General features: G+C 40.7%; 2 protein-coding genes and 1 long non-coding RNA gene across 4 annotated transcripts in view; 2 read left to right on the top strand and 1 right to left on the bottom strand.

Annotated features, from left to right (window-relative positions):
• The window catches only part of GLS (glutaminase), a 73,408-nt gene extending 56,584 nt beyond the window's left edge, over window positions 1-16,824 (top strand). For both annotated transcript variants that reach the window (XM_006726969.3, XM_081813967.1), the window contains 4 exons: window positions 11,678-11,739; window positions 13,050-13,126; window positions 13,215-13,278; window positions 16,031-16,824. In XM_006726969.3, coding sequence (XP_006727032.1) covers window positions 11,678-11,739; window positions 13,050-13,126; window positions 13,215-13,278; window positions 16,031-16,187 — 360 coding nt within the window. In that variant the 3' untranslated portion in view covers window positions 16,188-16,824. The remainder of the gene's footprint in view (window positions 1-11,677; window positions 11,740-13,049; window positions 13,127-13,214; window positions 13,279-16,030) is intronic.
• Window positions 16,825-22,760: 5,936 nt separating this feature from the next.
• Window positions 22,761-26,312, bottom strand: part of STAT1 (signal transducer and activator of transcription 1) — a 36,454-nt gene continuing 32,902 nt past the window's right edge. The window contains exon 25 of the mRNA XM_031038604.2: window positions 22,761-23,927. Within this exon, the coding sequence (XP_030894464.1) occupies window positions 23,913-23,927 (15 nt within the window). The 3' untranslated portion in view covers window positions 22,761-23,912. The remainder of the gene's footprint in view (window positions 23,928-26,312) is intronic.
• Window positions 25,560-25,936, top strand: LOC145720500 (uncharacterized). Its single transcript, XR_014143463.1, has 2 exons — window positions 25,560-25,817; window positions 25,852-25,936. It is a non-coding gene; the product is annotated as an uncharacterized LOC145720500 (long non-coding RNA).

Raw genomic sequence — 26,312 nt, 5'->3', positions numbered from 1 at the left:
TTCACTAAAACTTACCTCTGGGAAGGACAGGAATGAATGCAGGGGGAATACTGCATTGAACTGAACCCAGAACTAGTTGAAGTTCTGGGCCTGAGATGAGATGTGATAGAATGGGGAAATAGATGTGAGAAGGTAGACGGATATGAGATGTGTTTAACAGATGAAGGTTGGCAGCACTTGGTGATAGTATCTGGTGGATGAAAAGAATGAGATGTCAAGTGGACAACTAGGTTTTAGTATAAGTGATAGGACAGATGGTGCTGCGTTACTAAGATGGAGAACACTGGAGAAGCCAACCTTGAGAGTACAGGGAGAAATGAATTTTGGTTATTGTAACAACTAAAGGTCTGTTTGGCTAGATATCAAGAGTGTGATTAGTAGGGGTTTAAATGAATGGGGTTGTTTTTCTAACATAACAAGAAGTCTGGGGGTAGAAAACCCAGGATGTGTGCCATCTGTAAGATATACTCCAACCAACCTTAGTGTGTTGGCTTTAGATTTCCTGCCTGTCACCTTTTAGTTGCAAGATAACTGTTCCACCTTTAGCCTCACTTGTATGGTCAAAGTGGAAGAAGAAAAGAAAGAGGGATACCTAAATCAGATAAGTTCCCAGAAACCCATCTGACACTTACTGACCAGACTAGCTACAAGGGAATCTAGGGAAGAATTTTTAGTTGGCACATTGCTATCCCTAACTAATAGAGATTCTCTTAGCATGGATGGGGTAGGGAATAGATCATAGGTAGGCAATTGGCAGTGTGAGAAAACTAACTTCCATTTGACGTATTTATATTTGTGAGATACCCAAGTAGTGATGCTGAGTATCACATGTAGGCTTAAAACTTAGGAGAGTGGTCTGAGTTGGAGATATAATTATGTGAGTTGTTAGCATGAAGAGAGTAGATTTGAAACTCAAGCTGTGTGAGATTGCTCCGGAAGACAGTGCAGAATGCGAAGGAACCTTAAGGAACTCCCATTTTAAAAGAACAGTACACAAGTCTCCCACTAGGGAAAAATGTCCCATTAGGAGAAAATCCAGCATAACATAGTAGAAGTCAAGGAAAAGAGTATTGTAAGAAATTTGGAACAGTCAACTGTACCAAAGCAGACATCTTTCCTAATTTTCTTTTGGTGTTAAAATGCCCTTTTATTTAGTAAATGATATCAGTAGATGGTAGGGTTGTTTTTATTGTATGTGCTCAGAAAATAAAAAATCGGCAGCCCATATTGGTAACCTTCTCCCCACAGTTAAGAAAATTTTCTTGGCTTTGAGATTTAAAGGTCGGAGAACTATTGGAGTAGAGCAGGTTTGGCTGCTGATAGAAAAGACCCAGTAAAGAAGGAGAACTTGAGATAGATACAGGAGAGCAGAAATGGCCAATAAAGTGATGTCTCTGGAAAGAAATGGAGCTCTCAGCACAAGTGGAGGATTAGGTTTGGTGGGAGGAAAAGCATCTCTTCCAATAAATAGAGGACATTGAGAGGCAGGCAGGTAGGTTTGCAGACATGGTAGGGAGAAGTTGAAGTTTCTGCCCATTGGCTTCCATTTTCCTGAAGAGTATGAAAGCAGGCTTTCTGCTGAGAATGAGTTGTCGAGTTGGAGGGAGGCTGTGCGGTTTCCGGGCATAAAGAAGATAGGAAATGTTGATTCTTGAAGAGTGGGGCAGAGCTGAAGAAAATATGGCAACATTGTCAGAATAGTATTGAGGTTGGTAACCGTGGATTTGCTGTGATGCTAATCTGCTCTGTTGCCACCCGCCTCCCTCCCCCTATTATCCTATAGCTGCATTCCAAATTTAGATTCAGAAGCTGCAGAAGATCAGGCAAGGGATTTCAGAGCATTTACCAGATAGTGATTTTAACAGTAGGCTTTGGAATCTACTTTAGACCCTCCCTACATAGAAGACCTACATTTAGGCTTTTTTCTTTTAGAATTTGATTCTACTTAAAAGAATTTTCAACTAATATAGATTACACTAATAGGTGAGTTCTGTGTATGATTTTGCCATGCCCAGCCGCCTTGCTTCACATAAAATATTGCTGATAAGAATTATAAATGTTAAAATACCGATACATGCTAAGCAGTCTCATGATAAGGCCCTGAGAATGGTGCTGGAGTGATTTTTTTTTTTTGGCCTATTTATATATATATATTATACAGTGTTAAACATTGCATTATTTTTAAGGGTCTTTAAAATATCCTATTCTCCAGCAGCTTCTTGTATTATGTGCTGGAGGAACCTGTTAGCATAATTTGATGATATTACAATGTCAATGAAAGTGCTTTGAAAAGTGTATAGCACTAGAAAAATAGATGTCATTGTGCCTGTTCTGTGTGTTGTCTGTAAAGTCGGCATGTCAGACTTCCCACAGTAGAACTGTAAAATAAACATTAAAGAATGTAGAGAATTAAGTATGGCTCTCTGGAGATGAGAGATTTCTTTCTAAAATCAAAGCAGTCAGTAAGAATGTACTGTGGTTGGAATAACTACAGCATATTCATGTCCCTGTGCCTTGCTTTGTTGTAGCAACATTTAGGGCATGCAAAGGAGAGATGGGTCCTTTAAATTGAAGACAATTCTGTCTCTACTGCTGCCAAGTCTTTGTTTTGTTTCTTGGCAGAAAGAGAACCCCATCTCTTTTCAGGGACCTTGTGTATATTTATTTTTAATTTCTACCAGACAGTGTGAGAATCTTTTGAATTCTATTTGCCCTGACCCTGTTTTGTTTGTTTGTTTGTTTGTGTGTTTGTTTTAAAGTATTATGTACAAGCATTTGGTGACTGTTTTCTTCTCTTTCTGTCTTATTCTTTGCTTTTAGTTTCTTTGACTCTTTGGGGTTTTACCTACTTGTTTTTTTAGTTAATGATAATTATAAATGAACATGACACTTTATCATGCCAGAAGTGTGGCACCTTGCCCTCTATCTGAACACACTAATGTTAGCTAATCTTCATGGAGTTTTACAAATATTTGTATAAGGGAGAAAGAGAGCCGGGAAGATAGCGAATATGAAACTTTGATAGTTGTCCGTGCCATATAAATACTCTTAGGTTTGCCACATGGAAAATGCACTTCTGTTCTTCAGGGAAATAGCTGCCTTTGCCCTTGCTTATTTCGATTTTCCTCCTATTTGTTGCTGACTTCTTAAGTAGGAATGCTGTTTGTCATGCCACACAAAGATATGATGTTAGCTACTTTTATGCTTGGATCTAAAAGGAGGGTTGCTAATGGGCCCACTGGTATTTTTTTAGGCCATTCACTGGCATTTACCGGAATAACATGAGCCACTGAGATAAGTTGTTTATTTGCTGCTAATGGTATAGCAATCATATTTGCTCTCTTGACATTGACCCAAAACTCATATTTCACTTTTAAAGACTTAAATGCAGAGACTGAAGATATCTTTAACTTTTTTCCTTTTGTGGCATTGATATGCCAAGTTGAATGATTTGTTTTGTCTATTTTCGTTTCAATTAAAAACAAAATACCTTTGGCTAGCACCTCAATAGAAAATTAGTATTTCTGATTTCCCTAGGAACTGTTTCTTAGTTGCTGTCTTCTGATTTTAGTCTTGGTATTGTATTGGTGCGGAAATCTCATCTCAGGTTTTGTTAGGAAATCTCTTGGCCCAATAGATACTGCGTAGTGGTCGAGAGTGCTGACCCGAGCATCAGTCATACTGAGCATGAGCTCTCCCTCTGTCACTTACCAGCATTATTACTTTGCTCAAGTTAATTTAAATTCATTAGCCTTCAGTTTCTTGTCCATTGAATAATAACAGATAGTAATACTTAAAGCACTTAGCTCAGTCCAGAGAGAGTAGGTGCTTCATATTAGCTATTTTTTTCTAAATAATGTATAATCTGAATGTTTGTCTTTATGGGTTGTCAGATTTCTTTGATATAATCATGACTTCTTAAGAATAAGTAAAATTATTTCAGGTTTATCTATTCACTGAGAAATTTTGAAAATGGTATGCGTAGGAGAGTTTATTCTTTAATCAAGCAGAATGCAGTGTTTGGAACTGCCATTTTGAGGTTATATTTTGTAAGTGAAATTTCTATGCTCCTCTTTAGAGTAAAATTTACTATTCAATTTATTCCTCTCTATTAAAATTATTATATGAACACCTCCTGCATTAAAAATTTGGAAATGTCATGAAATTTCTGGACTGTTATTCCTTTAAAGGATTTTCTCTAATCCTCTGATGTCAGTTTGGATTAATTTTGTCTATATATAGCAGATTAATAATTGTGTCTGAATAAGTCAATGGAAAAGCTTAGGAGCATGTAGCCTCATACTCACCTTCCACTTTTTAATCACAAAAGTACTATAATTTTGTTTTTACATGTCCATATGATATTTATATGAATATTAAATAAGGAAAAGAGGAAATGGCTTTGCTCACATACGCATTGTGCAGGTTTATATTTCTACCCTTGTTGGTAAGAGATTAATTTACATTTGATGACAACTTAAAATTTTTCTTTCACTATACTATAATAGTTTTCTATTTCTTAATCTGACCTTAAGAAAAATATTTATGAAAGAAGGCTGAAAACTTATTTTCATTTAAAGGCTCAAAAAGGCCAAGTTGGCGTGAAGCTTTTAAAACAAAACTGGATCTGGAGTGATGATGGTTTATTTAACAGATGAAGAGTATTTGTCCCATGGCAACAGATACTGTAGTGAGCTGGAAATGAGAGAGTGGCTTACGTCAAACTAGAAGTGGTACGAAGGGAAGGACGGTTTTTCAGTTACCTGCCTTTTTTTTTTTTTTCCATTAAAGCCGTTCCAAAAGGGCTGCATTATTAGTCTTTGTATGAAGACAGAAACTAATGAGGAAAAACAAGGGTAGCCACAGTGTTGCAGTTGGTAACAGAGTTGGAAATAGAATACTTGGAGTAAAGCTAATGAATCAATCCTCCCTTCCTTCTTCCCTCTTTGTCTCTCTTCTCCGACCTTTCCTTCCCAGCCTCCCCTCCTTCCTTTTGATATTTAGCAAAGGACCTTTATGGATTAGAGCTAAATTGCCATTTCATCCTTTTTCTTCTGTCCTTTGGATAACAGTCTGAGGTCTATTAAGGACTCACATCACCATGGTCTAGTTGTACAGAATTGAGAATGTAACCCAGCTACATTACTAATTCATATGCTATATGACCTTGAGCCAAGGCCCTTAACCTCAGTGGTAGTAATAAATAAAATATACCTATAATTTTATTTTACAACCAGCCTATCAGAAATGTTTAAAAACAATTACAACTTTTTAAAATGTTGAATTTTTCAAGGTTGTTCACTATATAAATGTAAAATGATATTATGTAATTCTAATTGCTACTTGTACAGAATTAAGGCATTTGGGAGAAGGAGACAAAAGTCACACAGTTCAACTTTTAAACAGGCTTAAAATGAATAGAATGATACGATTGGAGAGTTAGGAATGTCTTTTTTTAGAATTGTAAAATTGATAGACTCTCCAACTGCTTCTAGCTGTTTTGGAGAAAGAAGTACAATTTCGATATGCCAGTGTGCTAGTATGCTAGTGTGAAATGAACTCATGCTGAACTGTGTAACATTTTTGTCCTACTGTTGTCATGACTTTGTATAAATAAACTAAGATCAGGTTGTCTGGTTCTGGCAGTTTCTGACACAGATTTGATAAGGAAAATGTAGTGGTACTGGAAAATGTGCAGCGTAAAGGGAAAGCTGGTTAACATTTAATTTATAAATTTTTAGTGGCTACCTGCCCAAGTGAAGTTTCTCTTTACTATGGAGAAACATACATTAAACATCAGAGCCCTTCATTTATATGGGCTACTGTGGAACTATGTTATGTTCCACTGCTTTATACCGAGGAGTGATTCATCACAACAGATGAATCTATCTCGACAGTTACTGTTGACTCACTGTTTTCTACACTGGCCTTCTTGACATGTATTTTAAAAGTAACATAACCCAAGTATCCATTGGGGAGTTAGGGGATTGAGCCTTGATCAGTGGGTAGCACACCCACATCCTTATGTCAAACCAGATTACTTCAGGTTAATCTATTCACTGAGAAATTTGTGGAGTTGCACGAGTCATCTCAGAGGGTGTCCTCATCCTTCAGTTTGGTTTACGATGCTCATCACTCCAGAGGGTGTGCCAGTTTAGCTGGGAATACTTGTGGAACTCTTTTAACAAGACCAGGAAGTAGACTGTCCCTAAATGAAATAACCCTCCATCTGCTGTCTCAAAACTGTTAAACTGTTCCATTTTCTTTCTTGGCATTCTACTCATAGCTCATTTCATGATTTATGCAAACCTTAAAAATACAGGTGGCTATTGCTGGAGTAAATGTGGTTTTAATTTTAAGTGGTGCCAGTGCCTGTGCGCCCCCCTAGTGTTTTTCTGTCTAGAAGTGAATGGCACTCATTTTGTGATCAAGCTGCTGCTTGTCTTGGTCTATGACTTGGACTAAATTCAGCCCTGCAGCTAGTTTGTTTTCATGGGAAGAATTCTAAGCTTCCATGTTACCCCCTAATAATTTTTTTTTTAAGGCAAGCTAGTATTTTTTTCCCCTGATAAATCACAGAGCTTTTGTACATTACAGTTTTCTGATTTTTTCCCCCTCATTTTGTTTCTCTCTCTCTGAGCTGAAACATGCCACTCTTGGGCCATATTTAATAAGGAGTATTAGAACTTCAGAAATATTGAATAATTAAGTGACACATACAATATATAAAAAATCTTGGTCTTGGTCTAAATTCAGAATTTTAAAAAGGGGAGTTTATGCATGCAGTCACTGAAAATCATCAAGGGTTTATTGCTCAAAAGGACTAATATGCTTTAAAGAATAAGAACTATGGGATTAATGTATTAGTGGTATCCATGTCGGAACTCTGGATTTCTCTTGAGTGGTAGAGGAGATAAGATGTGTAAGTAAATCTGCCATAGGTGACAGGGCCGTGGTGAGGGAAATGTCGGAGAAAGAGATGAGTTCTGATTGAAGAGGTTGGAGTAGAGCTCATAGACAGGGGCTATGAATAACGCTGCAGTGGAAAACGGGTGGAGAAAAGATGCTTTCAGGCAATAGAAAGTGTGTACTATGGCTTAGTAGGAGCAAAAGGTACATTCAGAGTTGTAGTGGGAGATACAGGGTCTGATTGATGACTCCTTGGCACGTGCTGTCACAGAACACCATGCGGGCAACTGGCAACAAGTTACATGGAGAGTGACTGCTGGATGAGATGCCTGAGGAAGTGTGGTAGCAAAGAAGGGGCTTCCAGAGGTTTTCCAGCTGGCCCTCGAAGGAACGGAAGGGTTTGATTAGGAATCTAGAGGTAGGAGAAAAAGGAGCATTGACACAAAGATAAAAACAAGAGCAGTAAGAACAGTTTTGTTCTGTGGAGGTTGAGAGAGCAAAGAGAGTTAGCCAGAGTGAAGAATCTTGAGTGCAAGGTTAAAGAATTTAAATTTTATCAAAAATGATTTGGAGATTTTTTTTGACACTCCCATGCTGAGAAACCTCTAATGATCAGAGCAATATTTTGAGAAGATGAATAGAAATATATGGGAAAGTTTTGGTGGGTGGAAGGACCAGAAGTAGAGGCACCAGTTAGGGTGAACTGAACATATTTGGTAATGATACTTGAAGTAAAAGCTAAAGGAGGTAGAAGAATTAATAATGATTACAGTTTAGTCCCCCAAATGGTGGTGGTAACAATTTGAATATTTGATGCTTTGGGAGAGAATATTGATTTAGTCAGTAAACATATTCTTTTAATTTCAGTGTAATGGAAGTATAACATCGAGTGAGTCTAAGGTGTACACTGTGTTGATTGGAGTCAACACGTATTTAATGAGCACCTGTTATGTGTGGTAGGCACTGGGGTTATAGTGGGGTAAAAATAAGGTTTCTGCCCCACATGGAGCTTACATTTAATGGGGAAAAGAGACAAGAAACAAATTTAAATATATATATAAAATATATAATGTGAAATATCATATATATGATGTCAGATAATAAATGCTCTGAAGAGAAAAAGCAAGGTAAGGGATAAGGAATGATGAAAAAGAGGTCAGTATTTTAGAATCTGTGAGATAACATTTGAGTATAGACCTGAATGAAATGAGGGCAGGAGCCTCACTATCTGGGGAAAGCGCATCCCCAGCCAGCACAGCAAGGGTAGGTCCGAAAGCGGCAAGGAGCCCACCCGGCTGGTGGAGACCTGCAAGGGGCAGAGTGATAGGGAATGAGATGCATGATGTAACTGGGGAGTAAGGCATTTAGTGTTCTGAAAGCCATGGTAAAGAGTCTTAATTTTATTCTAGTATGACGGGAAGTCACAGGGAGTGCTGTGACCTATGATTTCAAAAGATCCCTGTGGCAGCAGAGTTGGTTGAGGGGAATGAATAGTTAGAGGAGGCGATGGCAGTCCTCCAGGTGAGATAAGGTGAGCCTAGGGTGATATTACTGGAGGTGGTGAGAAGTGGTGGGATTCCAAATACGTTTTGGAGGTAGAGCAAATGTGTTGATGAGCTAGATGTGGGTTGTGAGAAACAGAATCAAGGAATATCACCAGGCTCTATTTGGTAGGTTTGTGTGAATTAGAAAAAAGCTAGTTCTGCCTTGGCATAAGCAGACCCTGTCAGCACGTTTGTACGAGGAAGTCTCCCTTCCTCGCATCAGATGTACTTGGGCACTGGACGCCACAGCGGGGTGAGAAGAGCGTGGGTTGGGTACCCCTATGTGGCCAGGCATCCTTGAGGAGGGCTCAACCGGTGCAGTCAAATATGGCAGCACTGGATGATAAATTAGCTTTTGGCCCAAGCAACTGGGTGAATTGTAGGGTCATCCCCAAATGGGGGAGACCAGAAGAGGAACTAACTGGGGTTGGGCGGTGGAAATCAAGTTCTATTTTGTGTGTAAGTCTGAGATGCCTGTTGAGCATTCTACAGGCAGTGTCAAGTAGGCAGATGGATATGGACTTCTGGTGCGGAGCCATCAGAGCTGCAGAGAGGCTTGCTATTTTTGAGTTTGAAATGGCAGCATGATGAGCAAGTGGAGCTGTTGAGTTAAGGCTTAGGAACAAAGATTTGGATTAAAGATGTAGATTGGGAAAATCATTCTGGCGAAAGGAATGTATGAGACCTTTGAGGAAAATTATCCTCTAAAAGGATGGAGACTGCCTTTGGTGTATTCTTTTTTTTTTAAAGATTTTATTTATTTGAGAGAGAGAGAGCACATGAGAGGGGGGAAGGTCAGAGGGAGAAGCAGGCTCCCCGCTGAGCCGGGAGCCCGATGTGGGACTCGATCCTGGGACTCCAGGATCATGACCTGAGCCGAAGGCAGTCGCTTAACCAACTGAGCCACCCAGGCGCCCCCCTTTGGTATATTCTTAAGCAGTGGGAAGTGGGGGATGATTCTGCACAGCAAACTAGAGGAAGATCTGGGTAATTAGCACTGTGGAAGACAAGGAGTTAGAGGGCAGGACTTGGTGGGGAGGTCATCAAAAAGCAGGACTTGGGAAGGCTGCTGGAGCTTTTGAGAGTAGAGGTAATAGTGGGTGAGGAGGCAATACAAGCTACTTTCAGAAAATATGCACTGAGAGAGGGTAGCAGTAGGGTTATATGTTGGTTTTTCAAAACAGGTTGAAGTTGTGTCCATATTAAGGGAGAAATAAGGGTTCCAGGGAAGGAGGGAAAGGTTGAAGGTGCTGGAAACAAGGAGCAAGTTTGGGTGATTGGGAGGATATATGTTTAAAGGAATCAGTAAAGAAGTTAGTCTCAGAAGTGAAAAAGGATAGATGTGTTTTGCTTCGAGGTTTGGAGAGAAAGAAGGGAGAATAGGTATTAGAAGTAGATGTTTTGCGTAACAGGAGGGAGAAGTGAGAACACTTATCTAAGTACAGCTGTGGTCAGGGTCATCTGCTTTGGGGGCACCACTGGTATTGAAGGCCTGAAGACAGAACGAAAGGGAATCAATAAGAAAAAAAAAATTGTCAAGCAATGACGAGAGACCAGCTGGAAATATGAAGAATAATTTGTAATAGCCCATCAGTATTTTTTCTGTGGGCCCAAGAGCACAAGGGGAATTGGGGATTCCAATTGGATCCAATTAAAAAGGGGGGGCACTTGGAACAGTGGTTTATAACCCAGAAGAGTGCCTATCAAAATCACCTGGAGACATTTGTCAAAAGGCTGTTTTTCCTAAAATGTGTCAAACTGAGGTGTGGGATAAGGACAATTAGAAATGGGAGAAGAGATGCTTCTGTATACTTTTAGAACATTCTCTTTGATTCCGTGATGCTTTTCTCTCCACCTCCAGGGAGAACACTGTTCTGGACTTAGGATTAGCAGGAGACCGACAACAGGGCACAAGCTGGGTGGGAGCAGTAAGGGTGGCTTGGAAGGCAAGCTAATGGACTGAAGGAATAAGAGGAAGGTTTTCTGGAGTAACGTCAACAGTGATAGTAAAATTTGGTGGGGGGTGTTCAGCTAGACCGGTTCCTATATTGCAGAACTTTACAGAGCCTTTCATGGGCCCATGAATCTCCAAGAAGGGGATTTAATACGTTAAGAAAATGCCTGACTATAGGACCCTTTTTACCCCACAGATCCTTTGTGCAGTTTCTACAGAACACACTGTGAAAATGCTAACCTAGAGAAGTCCAGCAATGGCTAGTTCCGGCTTGATTTAAAAGGAAAGCCACAGGGAGAGGGAAGCCATTGTAGAAAGGGGAGAGGTCCAGGTTAAGCTCTTGAAAGCGCAGCTCCCAGGCCCACGGCTTTGTTGGTGGATAGCTGGGTTACTTTCCATCCCTCCAATTCAACTCCTGTTTTTTACCATTGAGTCCAGTGTCAGTTGGATCATCAATATGAATACTGAAGTTGCAAAAGACGGAAGTGGGAATTTATGAAATATTTACATTGTGTGTTCAACAGTTTCTCAAAAACAGGGTTAGAGAAAGTCTCTATGAAAGCAAGCCAAAATCTAATGACCGCCTTTTCCTTAATTGTAAGGACAAGCAAGTGGGTAACTGTCAAAAGAAGATACACTTTGAAGTCTTGAAGCACTCATTAGCAGTGACTTAAAATCTGGGGAGTTTACCCACCTTTTGAGCAGAGGCAGTGTCCTAGGCTCTGAGAATGCTCCAGTTTATACTACCTGGGCATTGACTTGAAGACTGTCTTTTCAGGGGAGTATAGTCCTTAATTTTAAGGTGATTAATACTGAATGTTGTCCCCTAGGATTTCCAGAGAAGCCGGTGATTGGTGATTGGTGAGGACAGTGATTGCTGGCAGGGATTAGACATTTATATAGCATGATTTATGAGTATAAAAGTCCACTCACGGTACTGAGACAAACCAAATTAGAAAGGTTCTAAACAATTTTCATTTGCCCCAACATTGTTTCACAGGTCCCAAATTTCCACTTTTGCGCCAGTATCATTCCACTCCCTCCTTCATGTAGCTTATCTTTATTGATGAATTTTCTCTCCTAACCCTCTATTTAAAAAAAAAAAGTCACGCGTGTGTGTTCTTTTTGGTGATAGTGTACTTGTGGTAACTTCGTGCGTGTGTCGCAGCTGAAGAGTTCAGAGCACATGGAGATCACTTACCGGTGATAGTGGCACGTTCTGTCTATTTATTTTCCTCCCGTGGATGCCTGAACTCTCTTTTCTTCACAGGTGAAGTCAGTGATAAACCTTTTGTTTGCCGCGTATACTGGAGATGTGTCTGCACTTCGAAGGTGTGTTAACACGGTGGCGTATGGCTCGGCATACGGTTTACAGAAGTTTATGAAGTTGCTTCTGCGCAGATGGCCATTTTTTAAGGCTGATCTAATAAAAATGACCCAAACAAATTTATATTAAATCCCCCCACTTCCAGTGCCTTACGCTTCCTGTGCAGTCTTGTCCTTTTCTACCTCCTAAAAAGCCCAGACCTCTGTTCTCCCAAGTGTAACCATTCAACTAATCTGGCTAATTAGTGTTTTATTGGAGTTGAATGATGCTTTCTCAGTCCCCTTCTCCCCTCCCCTTCCCACATTTGGGGGTGAAGAGGGAGTGAAATGGGCATTTAGTGTTCGTAGATCACCAGGGTTAGAAAGGTTGTATAGCACTGCACACATAAGATCTCTTGTACAGAGTAGCAACTGAATTTTAACATGGAAAAATATTTATGCTTAATTTGTACCTTTGTCTTCCAGTCTGATCAGTATTTATATCAACAGTATTGTATTATAAACTCCAAAGTTGCTAGGAGACTAGATCTTAATTGTTCTCACCAGAAAAAAGGAATAATTACATGATGGGATAGAAGGAAGGTTAGCTAAAACTACTGTGGCATATAAATGTATCAGATCCAGCATGTACACCTCAAACTTCCGTTATGTTCTATGCCAATTTTAGCTCAGTAAAACAATGTGCACTTTAAAAAATTGTTTTAAAGTTTCCTGATTAGTACTTGTAAACTGTACACTATAAAATGTTACAGAATGGGAGCCTTAGTAAAAACATTTAACTTTGGAGCGCCTGGGTGGCTCAGTTGGTTAAGCGACTGCCTTCGGCTCAGGTCATGATCCTGGAGTCCCGGGGTCGAGTCCCGCATCTGGCTCCCTGCTCGGCAGGGAGTCTGCTTCTCCCTCTGACCCTCCCCCCTCTCATGTGCTCTCATTCTCTCTCAAATAAATAAAATCTTTAAAAAAAAAAAACAACATTTAACTTTAGTAGTAGGTGTTAGTTTCTTGCCCTTCTGAGGCACAAACTTTGGTATGCCACTCTCCTTGAGTTTTGAACAATAATGTAATGAAGCTGAATTCTGTGAGAGTTGGTGAACATTTCCTTTTACCCAAAAAGAACAAAGCTAAGGAAAAGAGGAGAGGTGGCATTTACCCAGGAGGCCTGTGTACTAGTTGAACACGCTCTCAAGTTCCCATTAGTGAGCCCGATAAAGGATGGCACTTACTTGTCTCACAAGACCTTAGAATGATGGGATAAATGTTACAAGGGTGAATGACATTTTATAGATCACGAATAGCTTATTCTTACACATTTTCAGATTTGCTTTGTCAGCCATGGACATGGAACAGCGAGACTATGACTCTAGAACAGCACTCCATGTAGCTGCTGCAGAGGGTAATATATGAACCATTCATCTTTTTTTTTTTTCCCAGACATAACTTCTACTTAATACTAAAATCTGCCTGTTTTGTTTTGGATACAGGTCATGTTGAAGTTGTTAAATTTTTGCTGGAAGCGTGCAAAGTAAACCCTTTCCCCAAGGACAGGTGAGCATTTATGTTACCTTCTACCATGTAATTGGTGAGTCCGGGTTTTATTATACAGGGCTATAATATTTAAGTTGATGGTGTATTTAAATCCACCATGTATATATTGGAGACATTCTTCAACTTGCTATGGTACCTTACAAAGGCAACAAACAAAAACCTTGTTTCTGCTAGGTTGATCATTTTCTCTCCCATATCCTCTCTCTCATCTAAGGATGGTCTCTTATTCAGAATTTTTCGGGTTCGTCTGTTAGTCAATATACTGTATAAAGAAAACAGTGCTTTGTGTTGGAAAAGAATAGGAATTTTGTCCTTGTGGGGCTTTTAACTTCATAGGGTAGACAAGATAAACATTTATAGGAGCATATTAAAAATGTGTAAGAAAATTACTGTCACAGTACACTGAAATGAATATATTAGACTTTCTTGAAATTCCTAGATTTGGCTGGTGTCAGTTTTAGAAGGCTCTGTGGAGTTGAATTTTAATCAGTGCTTTGGGGAAGAGATGAGATTTGAAGGTACGGAAAGGAGAGAAGGGTGCTCTGTCTGCAGTGGGAGAAATCTGCTCGGAATATATTTTGCTTCTCTCCTCTCTCTTTCCTGGTCCACATGGCAAACCACCTTTCCTCTTGAAGTAAATGCTTTCCACAAAGTGGCCAGTCATGGGAAGCTTGAGAGTGCAGCTGTACTACATATATAAATATATAGTCAACTCTGTGCTCACACACTTGCACATCATGTAACTGGAGTTATGTAACAGGAGGAGTCAGTAATGAGAATAAAGGCTAAGAATTGAAGGAAAAAATGCTTGATAGAGAGGTTTGAGAAGTATGATTAGGAGTTTTGGATTGGATATTTGGGGACTGTATTAATAAATTTGGGGCAAGTTGATTATTCTCTAGCTATATCTTGGTTTCACTGTTTTTTAAATTAGAAGTTTGGGTTTTATTAGTTCAAGCTCCTTGCAAGAAATGCAGACAAGTGATGATGTCAGTGTCTGAAAATTGTTAGTGTTGTTTAAGTATGGTAACACTTCGGTTATTTCATCATGACCTTTACTGGCAATATTTTAAAACCTCATGTTAAGAGGGACAATCCTCCCTTGTATCCTCAAATGTAATGTTCACACCAGCTCTTTCTAGAGCAAGAAGCTGACGAGAGTGTTTCCCCCACCCAATCTTGTGCCCTGTGTTTATAATGCCAACTAAAACACTATTTAACACAAGCTGGGAACATTTACTGTGCTTTATATTTTATCCTTTATACCTAAAGATCATGAAGTGTTTTGTTTTTTGCCCTACGTTGGCCTCTAGGACTGTGGAAGTAGACGTACCCATCTGATAGGCAGGAGTTAGCTAAATAACTAACTTGGTAACTGGGTATTCAACTACTCTAGAATATAAGCTAAACCAAGACAACTCTTTTCTCCATTTCATAGAGTCAGTGTCCCCTCAAATTGTAAAATAGGCTTGAGTGAATGTAGTGTGTTCTTCAAAGTTGACAGTCTGTATTATTTCATGGAGGAAGAGTTGTCAAAAATGTAACTTGCAATTAACATTCAATTGTTCCAGAAAGACAGATAATTATTTGCTACAGATACCTGAACAGTCCCCCTCCCCCACCTCCCAGTTTAAGGCCAACTCCCTAAATTAATGAAGGCCAGTGTGGAAAAGGAGCTGTTTTTGGAGAAACATGAAGATGCATGTAAAATGTTACTTACCTGATTTTAAAAATGAAGATTACAAAATTTTATCCAAAAGTATTTTTTTGAGACTATTCAGAAAACCTTTCGGTTCCATACTGTGACCCCATTAAGGAGGTAAAAGGTTGAAGACAGAGCTGGAAAGGAAAGAAGAAATGGCAAGAAGGAAAACCAGAAGGTTGGGAGAGTAGCACATGACAAAGTGGGAGGCTGAGCACCTGACAGCCATGGAGTTCAGTGGAGAGAGGAAGAGAGGCTCAAGAGTTTGTCAAGAATTAGGGGACCGATTCTCACACTCTCATTTACTTGCGTTGTGAGTTTCACAGCATTCTCTCTTCTTTCCAAAGGCTGTTGAGCTGGTTAATCGCTGCTGGCAGCTCTTTCTTTTATCTTCAGTCTTCACCTCTCTCACTGAGGAGCACACCCCAGAAACACACTTAACAGTGGAAAGCGTCGTTACTGTTCTGGTGGTGCAGTGGTCCATTTGAGCCCCTGGGTTCCCATCCTTACCAGAGATGAGGACAATGTCAATCCCTCTGGGGCCGATGCCGCTCCTCCAGTGTGTGTCTGGGCTCTAATGAGGTCACAGTCACTTCCAGACTTCCGAGATTTGTTGTGATTTTGAATCGACAGGAACACAAATTTTCAATCCAAGGATAGGGTGATGGGTGTTATATACCTGAGTTTTCCTTGGACATTTTATTTAGGGAGCGATCCTGTGGGCTTTTCATGAAATTAAACTTCCGGCATCCCGGAGGAGTCCATTGTATCTGTCCACACTAGAACTTCCCCTCCATACGCACTTAGATATGTGAACAAGATCCATTTGTAGAAGATTGCTTTCCCTTCCTCCCCATATCTCAAGTGGCCCGTGAGACCACTTTTTGAATTATGAATCCATTTCTGTATCTCAATTTTTACTTGTAACATTGATGAAATGGCCAAATTTGAATGGCACTTAAGCCTGCATTTAGCATCTAGGAGCGCTGGATTATCATCTTTGTACGGAGATTATCTAACGACCCAGGCCATGTTGTGCTACCCATTTAGGTGGAATAACACCCCCATGGATGAAGCGCTGCACTTTGGACACCACGATGTATTTAAAATCCTCCAAGAATACCAAGTCCAGTATACGCCTCAAGGAGATTCCGACAACGGAAAAGAAAATCAAACGGTCCATAAGAATCTTGATGGATTGTTATAACGGTTTTAAGCCCCAAATATAAATCACTTACCTATTTAATTGTGGAAAATGATTATGAAGAACATGTGTATTTCTATCTGGTAGTGATGTATATTTTACAACATTTGTCATTTCAGTGTTACTGGAGTTTTCTTCATTGTACACACAGGACAAATCTGATCTCTTTGGGAAAAAATAGAAATAAAACAATCTCCCTCCATAATGTGAGCAATATTTACCTCGTGCATTGTATAATTTGATGTAAAAGAAATAGTTACCAATGCTAGCTTAACTGTGTGGTCTTCAGGATTTATTTTTGTGTGTTCTGTGAATTTTCAATTTGTATGATGAACTTAGGCATTTATAAATTAAGTTCTGTTGTACAGTCTGTCCAGATGGGTCAAGGCTGCCTTCAGAAGCAAAAAGAGTGTGATTTTCAGGACTTCAAATGTAGATTTAGTTTGAGTGTCCGAACAACTATATGCACTTAGGGTTATGTGTTTTAAATGTCTCCCATCACCCTAGCTTCATGGCGTGACTCTTTAAAAATTAAAATAGTTCACAGCTGTTAGTAGCATAGACCAATTCTGATTAGGCTTTATCAGGGAATCTGTTTATGTTTGGTGACCAAAATATATATGTGAATGTAGTTCTATAATACTTTTGAAAAAAAAAATTCCTTTTTCTATATGCCCCTTAGTCCAGCCTCTCTTCCCAGACATTTAGCTATTTGCCTCTTTGCTTTAGCTGGGAATGTGGGTGCTGGCACACTATGCAGTTTTCACGTTTTCCACCGAAAGTCAGAAAATGCCTCACGTATCTGGCATCCGAACTACAACTATGCCATTTGTCTACAGGCGATGAACCAGAGACAAATTACTAAGCTAAGTACAAATTAGTCAAATTCATCAACCTAAAAAAGGAAGGGATGTGCTGCCACAGCTCTTTAAGATATGTTTCAGTTTCCAGGATAAAGTTGAGGATAAATTCAGATCAACGCTCTAAGCTACCGAAGTTGTTATGATGGTATGGGAACTGTTACACTTAACATTTATTTTTAAGCCTGTAATTAAAGGCATCAAGATATTTGTTCTATTTGGGGGACCACGAGATCACTCCAGTTTTCTCCTGATTCTCTACTGGGTAATTGTTGGTGGGCTCTATAGTTTAATAATAAGAAAAGGCCATCTCATTTTCAATGGAGACCCACTGTCTGTCTTGGGGAGGAACTGCACCTCTGCTTTATCCTATCATACCTCAGAGGTAAAGGGGTTTGCTAATGAGGCTTTCTGATATTAAGCGCACACACACAGGCACATACACATACAAGTGGGCTTTTCCCAAGTCCTTTTTAGCGAAATGAACAAAATCCTCAACTATAGGAATGCTAGCTGTTATAATGTAGCAAATTCAGCAAGTTCTTTTTTTTTTTTTTTTCCTTTTCTATCAGCACATACTGCTGCTTCCAACCTTTATCATGCCTAAGGGCCCCTTTCCCCCTCTAGCAGCCTCCAAATGTTTTGATTTTTGCTTCCAGTCGAAGTCAGTGGCTTCAGCCATTGCCCTGTTTCCTAGACAGCACCTCCTTTGGAGGAACCGTGGCCAGTGTTCCTTAACTGAGCCGCATCAGGCACGAAGCCATGCCCATGTGTGCGCTTCTGTGGGGAATACGGTGGGTGGGCACCTGGCCCTGCCGCTGTGCTCCTGCCCCACAGATCTCTCTAGCTATGCAGACAGGTAGTATTTACAAAATGCTGTAGAGGAACCGCAGTATCCCCGCAGATAATAAGCGGTAGATGTTCTTTAGCGGAAAACAACTGAAATAACTTCGCTCACACAGCAGCTTGCTTTGTGTGATGAAAATGAAACATTAAGATGATTCCATTGTGTGGCTTAAAGGTTACCAACAATTTTCAGGCTTTAATGAAAAGAGGTTCTAACTGTTGTTTGGAAACAGAGTTTTCATCTTTTTTGTCAGATCAAAACTATTTTGTAAAATCTTTGTGGTTTAGTCAAATGTGCCCTTATTTACCCATGAGGTTATTTATGACTGCGCTGGTTCCTGCTCTGGCTGTTTGCTGTCGGCTGGTAATAACAAGTACTCTTGGTTTCAGTGCTTTTGACTGTGCTCTTAACTGCCGCCATCAGTATACTCCAAAGATCTTTTTGTTTGGGCTTTAAGATCATTAAGTGCTTTTTCTGTACCATGAGAGCTCTCTGTGGTCATGTTTATTTAAAGCTTCATGTACGTTGCTGTTTTTGGTGGTCTCAATTCTAATGATCTCATTTTGGGGTGCAATGTGCTGTGTCCCACTACTGCCCCACACTGCCCTTTAGCTGCAGAGCTGGATTTGCTGTCGACCATATGATGCTGTTTTCTGTCGGGTGGGGACTGAATGACCCGATGCTGGATTTAGATTCTTCCTGGGGATTGTACAGCTATGAATGTATTTGCTTCCAGAACCTCCCAAAGTTGAATCTAATCTTAAAACTATAAGTTGTAAGTATTCTGAAATTGGGAAATATTTATTTTAAATGAAATCAGGTAGTGTTGCTTTTTACAGCGTAATAAATACATGTATCCAAAAAAAAAAAAACCTGTAAAAAATGAATTTTTTAAAACCACTAAGGTTTTCTTACATCACTGGGTTGGGAACTCTGCTGAGCATACAGACTGTATCTAGTTGGCTCAAATCAATTTCTCATACCTCCTCTGAGCCAGGTACTATGCAGGGCGGCAGCTGGAGTTACCACGATGACTGAGAGGACGATCCTGTAAGGAGTTCATCCTTGAGGGGGGGAGGGTGGACAGGCATGTTTCCAGTGCTCTAGAAGCGAACACTATCATTTTGCAGTTAGGACACACTCAGTATCTATAGAATTCAGTCATTAAACAGGTCCTTCACTAGGAGGGGTTCTAACCTCCTTTGAGAAGAGAGGTGGTTTTCACAAAGCCCTGACCTCTATTTAGGGAGCCGAATCTAGTACCCCCACACTAGGGTCTGAGTTGGACGAGCTGGGTATATGGAATGGCATTCGCTTCCAAGGCCAGAAACCCCTGGTCTACACGGTTAGGCTTAGTGTGTGGTTTTCTAACCATAGAGATGGTATGAGAATACCACGACTGCCATTTTCAACTATCGAAGTTGTTGGTCACAAAGTAATTTGCTTGGCAATAGTAGTCAGACGGTGTGAATTGTCTGCGTTACTGACATTTTAGGACTGAAAGAGACATCAGACATCTCTAATCTAATCCCACTCTCATAGATGAAGCTGAGACCCAAGAGGGGGCTGTGATACAGAACTCTTAGTCTCGTGTTCTTTGCATCCTACCACACTGTGCCCACTAGGGACAGAAAACTGGGCTAGTTGCAAATTAGCTAAAAACCTGTCTGGAGTTTTAAAGACAAGTGTAAGTGCTACAGTGTTCAGCCTTGCCTAGCTCACCAGGAGCTATGGTATATACATCCCCACAGAGAGGCAGCCCACAGTGCAGGGGAGACAAACAGATGAGTGACACCAGATATGGAAGCATTAAATTATGCCTATCCTTGATACAACATGAGCGTCTTAGTTTTGCGGGACTGTTTACAAGGGCTGGGTAATCTTCCTAATTTCACTCACTAACCTTCATAGTAAAATGAGTAAATTCATGAATCACAGACCAGGTAACACAGGGAAGCAGCCCATGAATGTGTTAGGTGGCATTTTAAAAAGGGGCTTTTTGGGGACGGGGTATTTTATAGTTATATAAAGAAAGGATGTGATTACTAGAAGATCTGGGAAGGGTGTGTTTGGGGATGGGAAGGATTAGAAAATTAAATCAGTTATTACAAAGGGGCAAAGACTGGACATTTTATTTCTATTCTGGAGCCTGAACCTGATCCCAGGCCTCCATGCACCCCAGCCCTGCCCCTAGCTGCCTCTCCACAGGTTTGTTTTTTTTAAGATATTATTTATTTGAGAGAGAGACAGAGCACAAGCAGGGGAAGAGGCAGAGGGAGAAGCAGACTCCCTGCTGAGCGGGGAGCCCGATGTGGGGCTCGATCCCAGGACCCCGGGATCATGACCTGAGCCGAAGGCAGATGCTTAACTGGCTGAGCCATCCAGGCGCCCCTCTCCACGTCTTTTAAAGAGCCTACTAGAATGGAGTCCAACAAGCACTCATAATAACAAAAAGAAACTGCTTCATACTTGTACAAAAAATGGGGAAAGGCTGCCAACACACCAACACTAGGGCATTAAAGTGGTGTGATGGCACTAAGAAACACAGAATTTACATAGTATGAGAATACAATACCTTTTATTAGCTTCCTGTCAAAGGTACCATTGAGGAACCTCTACCTTTGTATGCCCAATATAAATTTAATACGTTTAAAACTGCTTAAGTGTGGTAGTTTTTTCAATTGGCCAAGTAAGAGGTTTAATTTCTCAGTATAGCATACGCATATAACCTGAAGTTAGTTTACCAAAACTTGGAAGCTCAGTGTGATTGTATCTTTTAAGGGCTATATAAATTCATCTTAGTAGGTTCTAAAAACCATATTATCTTTAGCCTTCCTAAAACTGTTTTAAATGCCATTTCCTTGAAATTGTGCATAGTTTTATATAGCAATTTAAGTTATCTGTAGCTTTTGGCTATGTTTCACAAAATCTTATGTTTTCATAAGTAAGGCAATTAGAACACATGATCCAGTATCTCAAAACGTCTTAGGCTCCAAAAGCAGGGATCTTTTTGTTTACCAGTGTTTCCCAAACATCTAGAATAGTGCCTGGCTCATGGCAGGTGCTCAATATATATTTGATGAACTAGTATAGTGAATGAGTCTTAACTAACCAAAAGAAGCCACTCAAGTAAATACCCCTTGCTTTGGGAACAGCATCCCAGTTCAAACAGTAGGTACCACAGTTTTCAAAACAATTCCTAGGTTTTTTTTTCTTGTTTTCCCTGGGATAGTCAGAAGTGAAAGGAGTCCTTTGTTTTTTGAGACTTAATATTCCATTTTAGCTTACAGGCAATAAATAGCTTTCAGTCATTTAATGCTGAATAAATGGCTCAATCATTTATTGCCATCTCAGAAATCTCCTTCCTTAATAAGGAGAGATTGTTCTCAGGTGGTACATAACAGCTCTATGCTTATCAAACCCTCTACAAACACCACACCAGAAGTACTCTTAAAACTCACAAACATCCGTAAGCCAGGATCTACGTGGTGACTCACGATGATGATCAATTATACATGAATACAAATTTATGGCTAGGGAGGGCCTTACCTACTGGAGAAATACAGTTCTCCATGTTTATTATAAAGAAACTTTATATTTCCTAGATGCAAATACTGCAGATACAGGGATGAGAGAGGTCCTATTTGTTAGGATGCCAGCATTCAAGCCTGTACCACTCTTCCCTGACAACTCTTCGAATAGTTAAGTCTAGCCCGCCAGATTTATGTCTAAGTGGTGATTATGTCTTTCATGACACTATTTTGTTTCCAGCACACGGTGCCTTTTACTTTCAGAAGGCCATGACTTTCTAGCTTACAACATCTTTGGAGAAAAATGGCCCCTTTAGACGTGGGCGCAGTGACTCCTCGGAAAGGGCTCCTCTAATCTTGGGATGTGGGTCTGAGATGTGGCTTTGGAGACCAGTCAGAGTCCCACTTGCCATGTGTTCTTAAGTTAGAAACTTACATTAGCAGTACCAAACTCCATTTCAAACTAACTGCCAAATTCTTTGTGCATTTGGAGGCAGCTGTGGTCAGCAAGACCAAAGCACTTGGTTTGCTTTTCATGGCTCTCACTGCAGCTCATTCCAATACTGCTTCCTGCCTGTCTTCCACCGACCCATCGGCCACAGCAGTTCAGACTGCAAGTGGGTTTTAAGACAGGGCAGTGCTCAGGAACGTGGTGTTATCAGCCTTACTCAAAAATAAGGACTCACATGTTTGTATGTCTAAGCATAGGTAAGAAAAACATAAGAAAAAACATCAAACCTACACATAATGCCAGGAACTTCTAAAATCTTTACGCCAAAGTTGTTTGTAAGAGACTAACGTCAGAGTTTCAGTACTTCTCAAAAGTAACCAAAATCTCTTGGCTGGCATGGTAAAACGAAACCACGCCAGGTTGTTCTCAAAGGGCCAAAACACACTAGCAGTTAAATGCCGACAATTAGAAACACTATTTCTTTTAATGTTCTCTTCTTTGTTCCTTCCTCATTTCAATTTAAAAAGTCAATGCAAAGCCAGTCAGGTTCATGTGGTCTTACGTAAAAACTGAGAGGAGGAGAGCACCACGTGCAGATTATATTTAATGCAATACATATAGTTTAAATTTTAAAATAGACTTTGAGAAAAGTTTATCCCCACCCGAAAAACATGGCATTTACGTACTAATAGAACCGAGGTGGTGACGGCGGGGAAATGAAGGCGCAGCTACAGAGACAGCAGTCTGCGAACGTTCTGTGGAAGGACCCTGCCGAACCCGCCCCGCTAAGCCACGTGGGTGGTGTCAGTGCTAGTGAAGGAAGACGGGGAGTAACAGAACACGCTTCACGAAACACCAGAAAGCAGTCTAGAAAAAGCACAGGAGAGATAATGGAACCATTTGCAAATGTATTTGTCCGAGACACACATTTATCAGTGAAAAACACGCAATTCTCAATGCAGTTACACAGGACGAGTTTTCAAATTGTTTGATTCTCATATGATCTCTGGTTAATTACTTATCAGTCCCTATTTTTTCTTCTCAACTTGAAAATTTTATGACTAACTACCAGCTAATAACAATAAAGACACATTAACCCATTTAAGAAACACGAATTAAATTTCTAGATTTGGTCTAGATCTACGACTAACTACAACTTTTTGAAGAGTAACAGGATTTTTGTCTTGAGAGAGCAGTTGTTAATAGCCTGGTTCCCTTGACAGAGATGTGAAGATAATTTCATTTACTAGTGACCGTGATAAAGGCGGAATATGTTCAGCTTTGGATATTAAGGTTTAAACAGAAAAAAACTACTCAAGGGTCTGGAAAACGTATTTCCTTCTCCTGATACCAGCCAGTATCATAAAGCCATAACAAACAGAAAAGCTAACTCTCCCAAGGGAGAGAGTTTGCCTTTAGCTTTAAATGGCCAGTGTGGAGAATGTAATAAAATAAAGGACACAACTTTGACCCCCTGCCCAGATACAGGATGGCTACCTTTGATAGACCATTGACGTAATTCTGCATGACTTAGCTTTGAACGATTTCATAGGTAAACCAATGGAAAACCTCCGGCCATATTTAAAGCAGAGGGAACAAATAAGAATTCTCCAGAATAGAAATCTGTCAACTCTACATCAAGAAGTTCCCTAAGTAACTGTGTGATCTATCCAATAGCCTGTAACAGTTGGGTGCTGACTTTGTGCACAGCATTTTAAGTGCTGCTCGACTCCTCACCTGTCCCCAAGGATTCTCATTTTAGCCCTGATGTTTTCAGTGTATCCGGATATTGTTCATTTGTAAAACCCACTCTACGGAGAGGGCCTTTCAATTTTACCTTTCATAAGATGCATGAAGCCCTTCAGAGTAACACGTTTCTGAATTAGGGAAAAATCCACTTGCTATCAACAGGTTGCAGCAAATTTGTTCGTCTTTGTTTCATTTCCCTAGAAACACAGGATGTGAAGGAACAGAGTAGCAGGAGGGAATCACAGATGGGAAGGAAAAATGTCGCCAGAGAAGATGAGAAAAATTCATGCTCTATACTGCATTCATCTGTAAAAAGATAAAATGTGGTTAAGTTTATTACACAGCTCTTGTGAAATGCAGATCCACATCTCTAACTCGGCCTGTCAGTTCTACAATGGGGTAGCAGGAAGACACTTCCACAGCAAATAACCACCATGGAATTAGAGAGCCTTCAGCATGTGCTGTTTATCCTTTTTCCCGGACTAATCGAGACCTTTTATATCATCTAAGCTGATGGATTATTCCTCTGCAGCCTGCTGGCTTCATTCTGCCAATTCATCCAGGCCGCACAAAGCTTTTTGCTGTTATGCAAGTCTGGGGGCAGAGCAACGTGGCAAATCTGCTCCCACAAAACAAGGACGAGGCAGTGCTGAGCTGTGTGCCAGCCAGAGGGGATGGGATAGGGGCGGGGGGGGAGATGATGAATGTTCCTTAAAGGCCACGCAGTAGGAATAATAAATGAATGTCTTTCAGGTACAGATTAGAGACAGAGAATTATGAGGAAGCCCTTCCCCTCCCCCCACAGTGCCTCCTGCCCAGCTGCCCGGAGCAGGGCACCTTGTGGGCAGTAAATTGAGCGTCCAAACAATCCCAGCTGCCACCGACTTCCCAGCTCACGTCCCTGCCGGGCTGTCCCCTCGGGCCAAGTGCTCTTCATCAGGGCTGAGTCTGTCCTGCAGCAATGTCTAGAGACAGGTTTGATTGTCGTGCCTGGGTTTGGGTGCGGGTGTGCTCGTGGCATCTAGTGGGCAGAGGCCAGGGCCACTGCTAAATATTCTACAGTGCAGAGAACAGCCCTCTGAAACAGAAAATTCCTTGCGTCCTGGAATACCAATAAAAACACAGGACTAGACTGTAAGCCTCTTGGGAACTGCCCTTTATTTTAAGGTTTTGGGGAATTCCTTTAATACCTACTTAGGAAGCCAGAGAGTGACCAAAACAAGGGAGTCGGAATTTGTAAGAATTTATAGTTGTTTCTATAATGAGTCCATTATTTTTAATCCTAAGTGGTCAATGGTGGGTAGGATGCAGTGGGCTCTGACGAACATTATTTTGGATTAAAAGCACAATGAAGGTTTTGCCCCTATGTTTCAGTGTGTGGCTGAAATGTATAGTCTGAGAGTGGACTTTTGGAGAGAGGTAAAGAGAGAGACAGAAGGAGGGAAAGCCTGGATCCAAATCCTGTCACCGTCTCTTACTGGCATGTGTGACCCAACCCCTTTAAATCTCAAGGTCTTTGTCCTTCCAAAGCAGAAGAACGTACTGGAAGGATTAAATGAGATACCATGTACAATGCCTAGTGTAGCAGATGGAAACAGAGGATGGCTAATAAATGTTCCTGCTGTTATCATCAGCTTTGCCCAAAGGCCGGCAGGAGAGTAGACTGGTTCTCACGTGGTCCCTGAGGAAGAAGTTTGTACAGGAAATCCAGACTAAACAAACACTCAAGTCATCCTGCAGAAAACACTGGTGCTCTGTGTCTCTTGGACAGTTTCCTCAGGGGCCTGCGGTCCTCCTGTTCCTGACCCTAATCCAGAGCTGCAAGCTGCAGACGTGGCTGAAATAGCCAGCTCCGAGAGAGGCTGCTCTGTTTCAGAGCATATGCTCTCCTGCCAGGGGTAGATGCTGACTGGAAATCATGGCCAAGGTTAAGGACAGATCATCTGAGACAAAGTAGAGTCCACCCAATTTGGGGACTAATCCAACTTCTATTTTGTCCAGCCAGCACCTTGTCCAGATTATCACCTCTCCTAGCTCCTTCAGTCTTCTAAAGGTTTAACCTGGAGAGAGAGAGAGAGAGAGAGAGTGTGTGTGTGTGTGTGTGTATGTGCGTGTAAAACAGACTTCTGCCCTACGTGTGTGTGTGTAAAACAGACTTCTGTGTGTGTGTAAAACAGACTTCTGTGTGTGTGTGGTGTGTAAAACAGACTTCTGTGTGTGTGTAAAACAGACTTGTGTGTGTGTAAAACAGACTTTGTGTGTGTGTGTAAAACAGACTGTGTGTGTGTAAAAGACTTCTTCTGCCCTGTGTGTGTGTGTAAAACAGACTTCTGTGTGTGTGTGTGTAAAACAGACTTCTTCTGCCCTACACATGACATGAATGAAGTCATCTGGAATGGAATGGCTATGGGGGGGGGGTGTCCATTTCCTGGCCTTTATTTAATATAGACAATTTAAATCGCTCTCCCAGTATCATCCCAAGAACACAGACAAAGTAAGTCACACCATCTGCACAGATGGAGACAACTAATCCATCTCATTTTCTTAAAGCCAAGGGGAATAATGGTGATGACAGAGTTGGAACTCTGACTTCTGAATCCCAAACACGGGCTTCTCATCCAAAGGCCGTGCTGCCTTTGTCCTAATAAACTGGGGTGAGACCTAATGAGTCCTGTGCAAACAGTTTCTGTG

This window comes from Leptonychotes weddellii, chromosome 3, assembly GCF_054177405.1.
Source record: "Leptonychotes weddellii isolate Sample4059 chromosome 3, ASM5417740v2, whole genome shotgun sequence".
NCBI classification, from domain to species: domain Eukaryota; kingdom Metazoa; phylum Chordata; class Mammalia; order Carnivora; family Phocidae; genus Leptonychotes; species Leptonychotes weddellii.
This window is presented reverse-complemented; position numbering and strand designations above follow the sequence as displayed.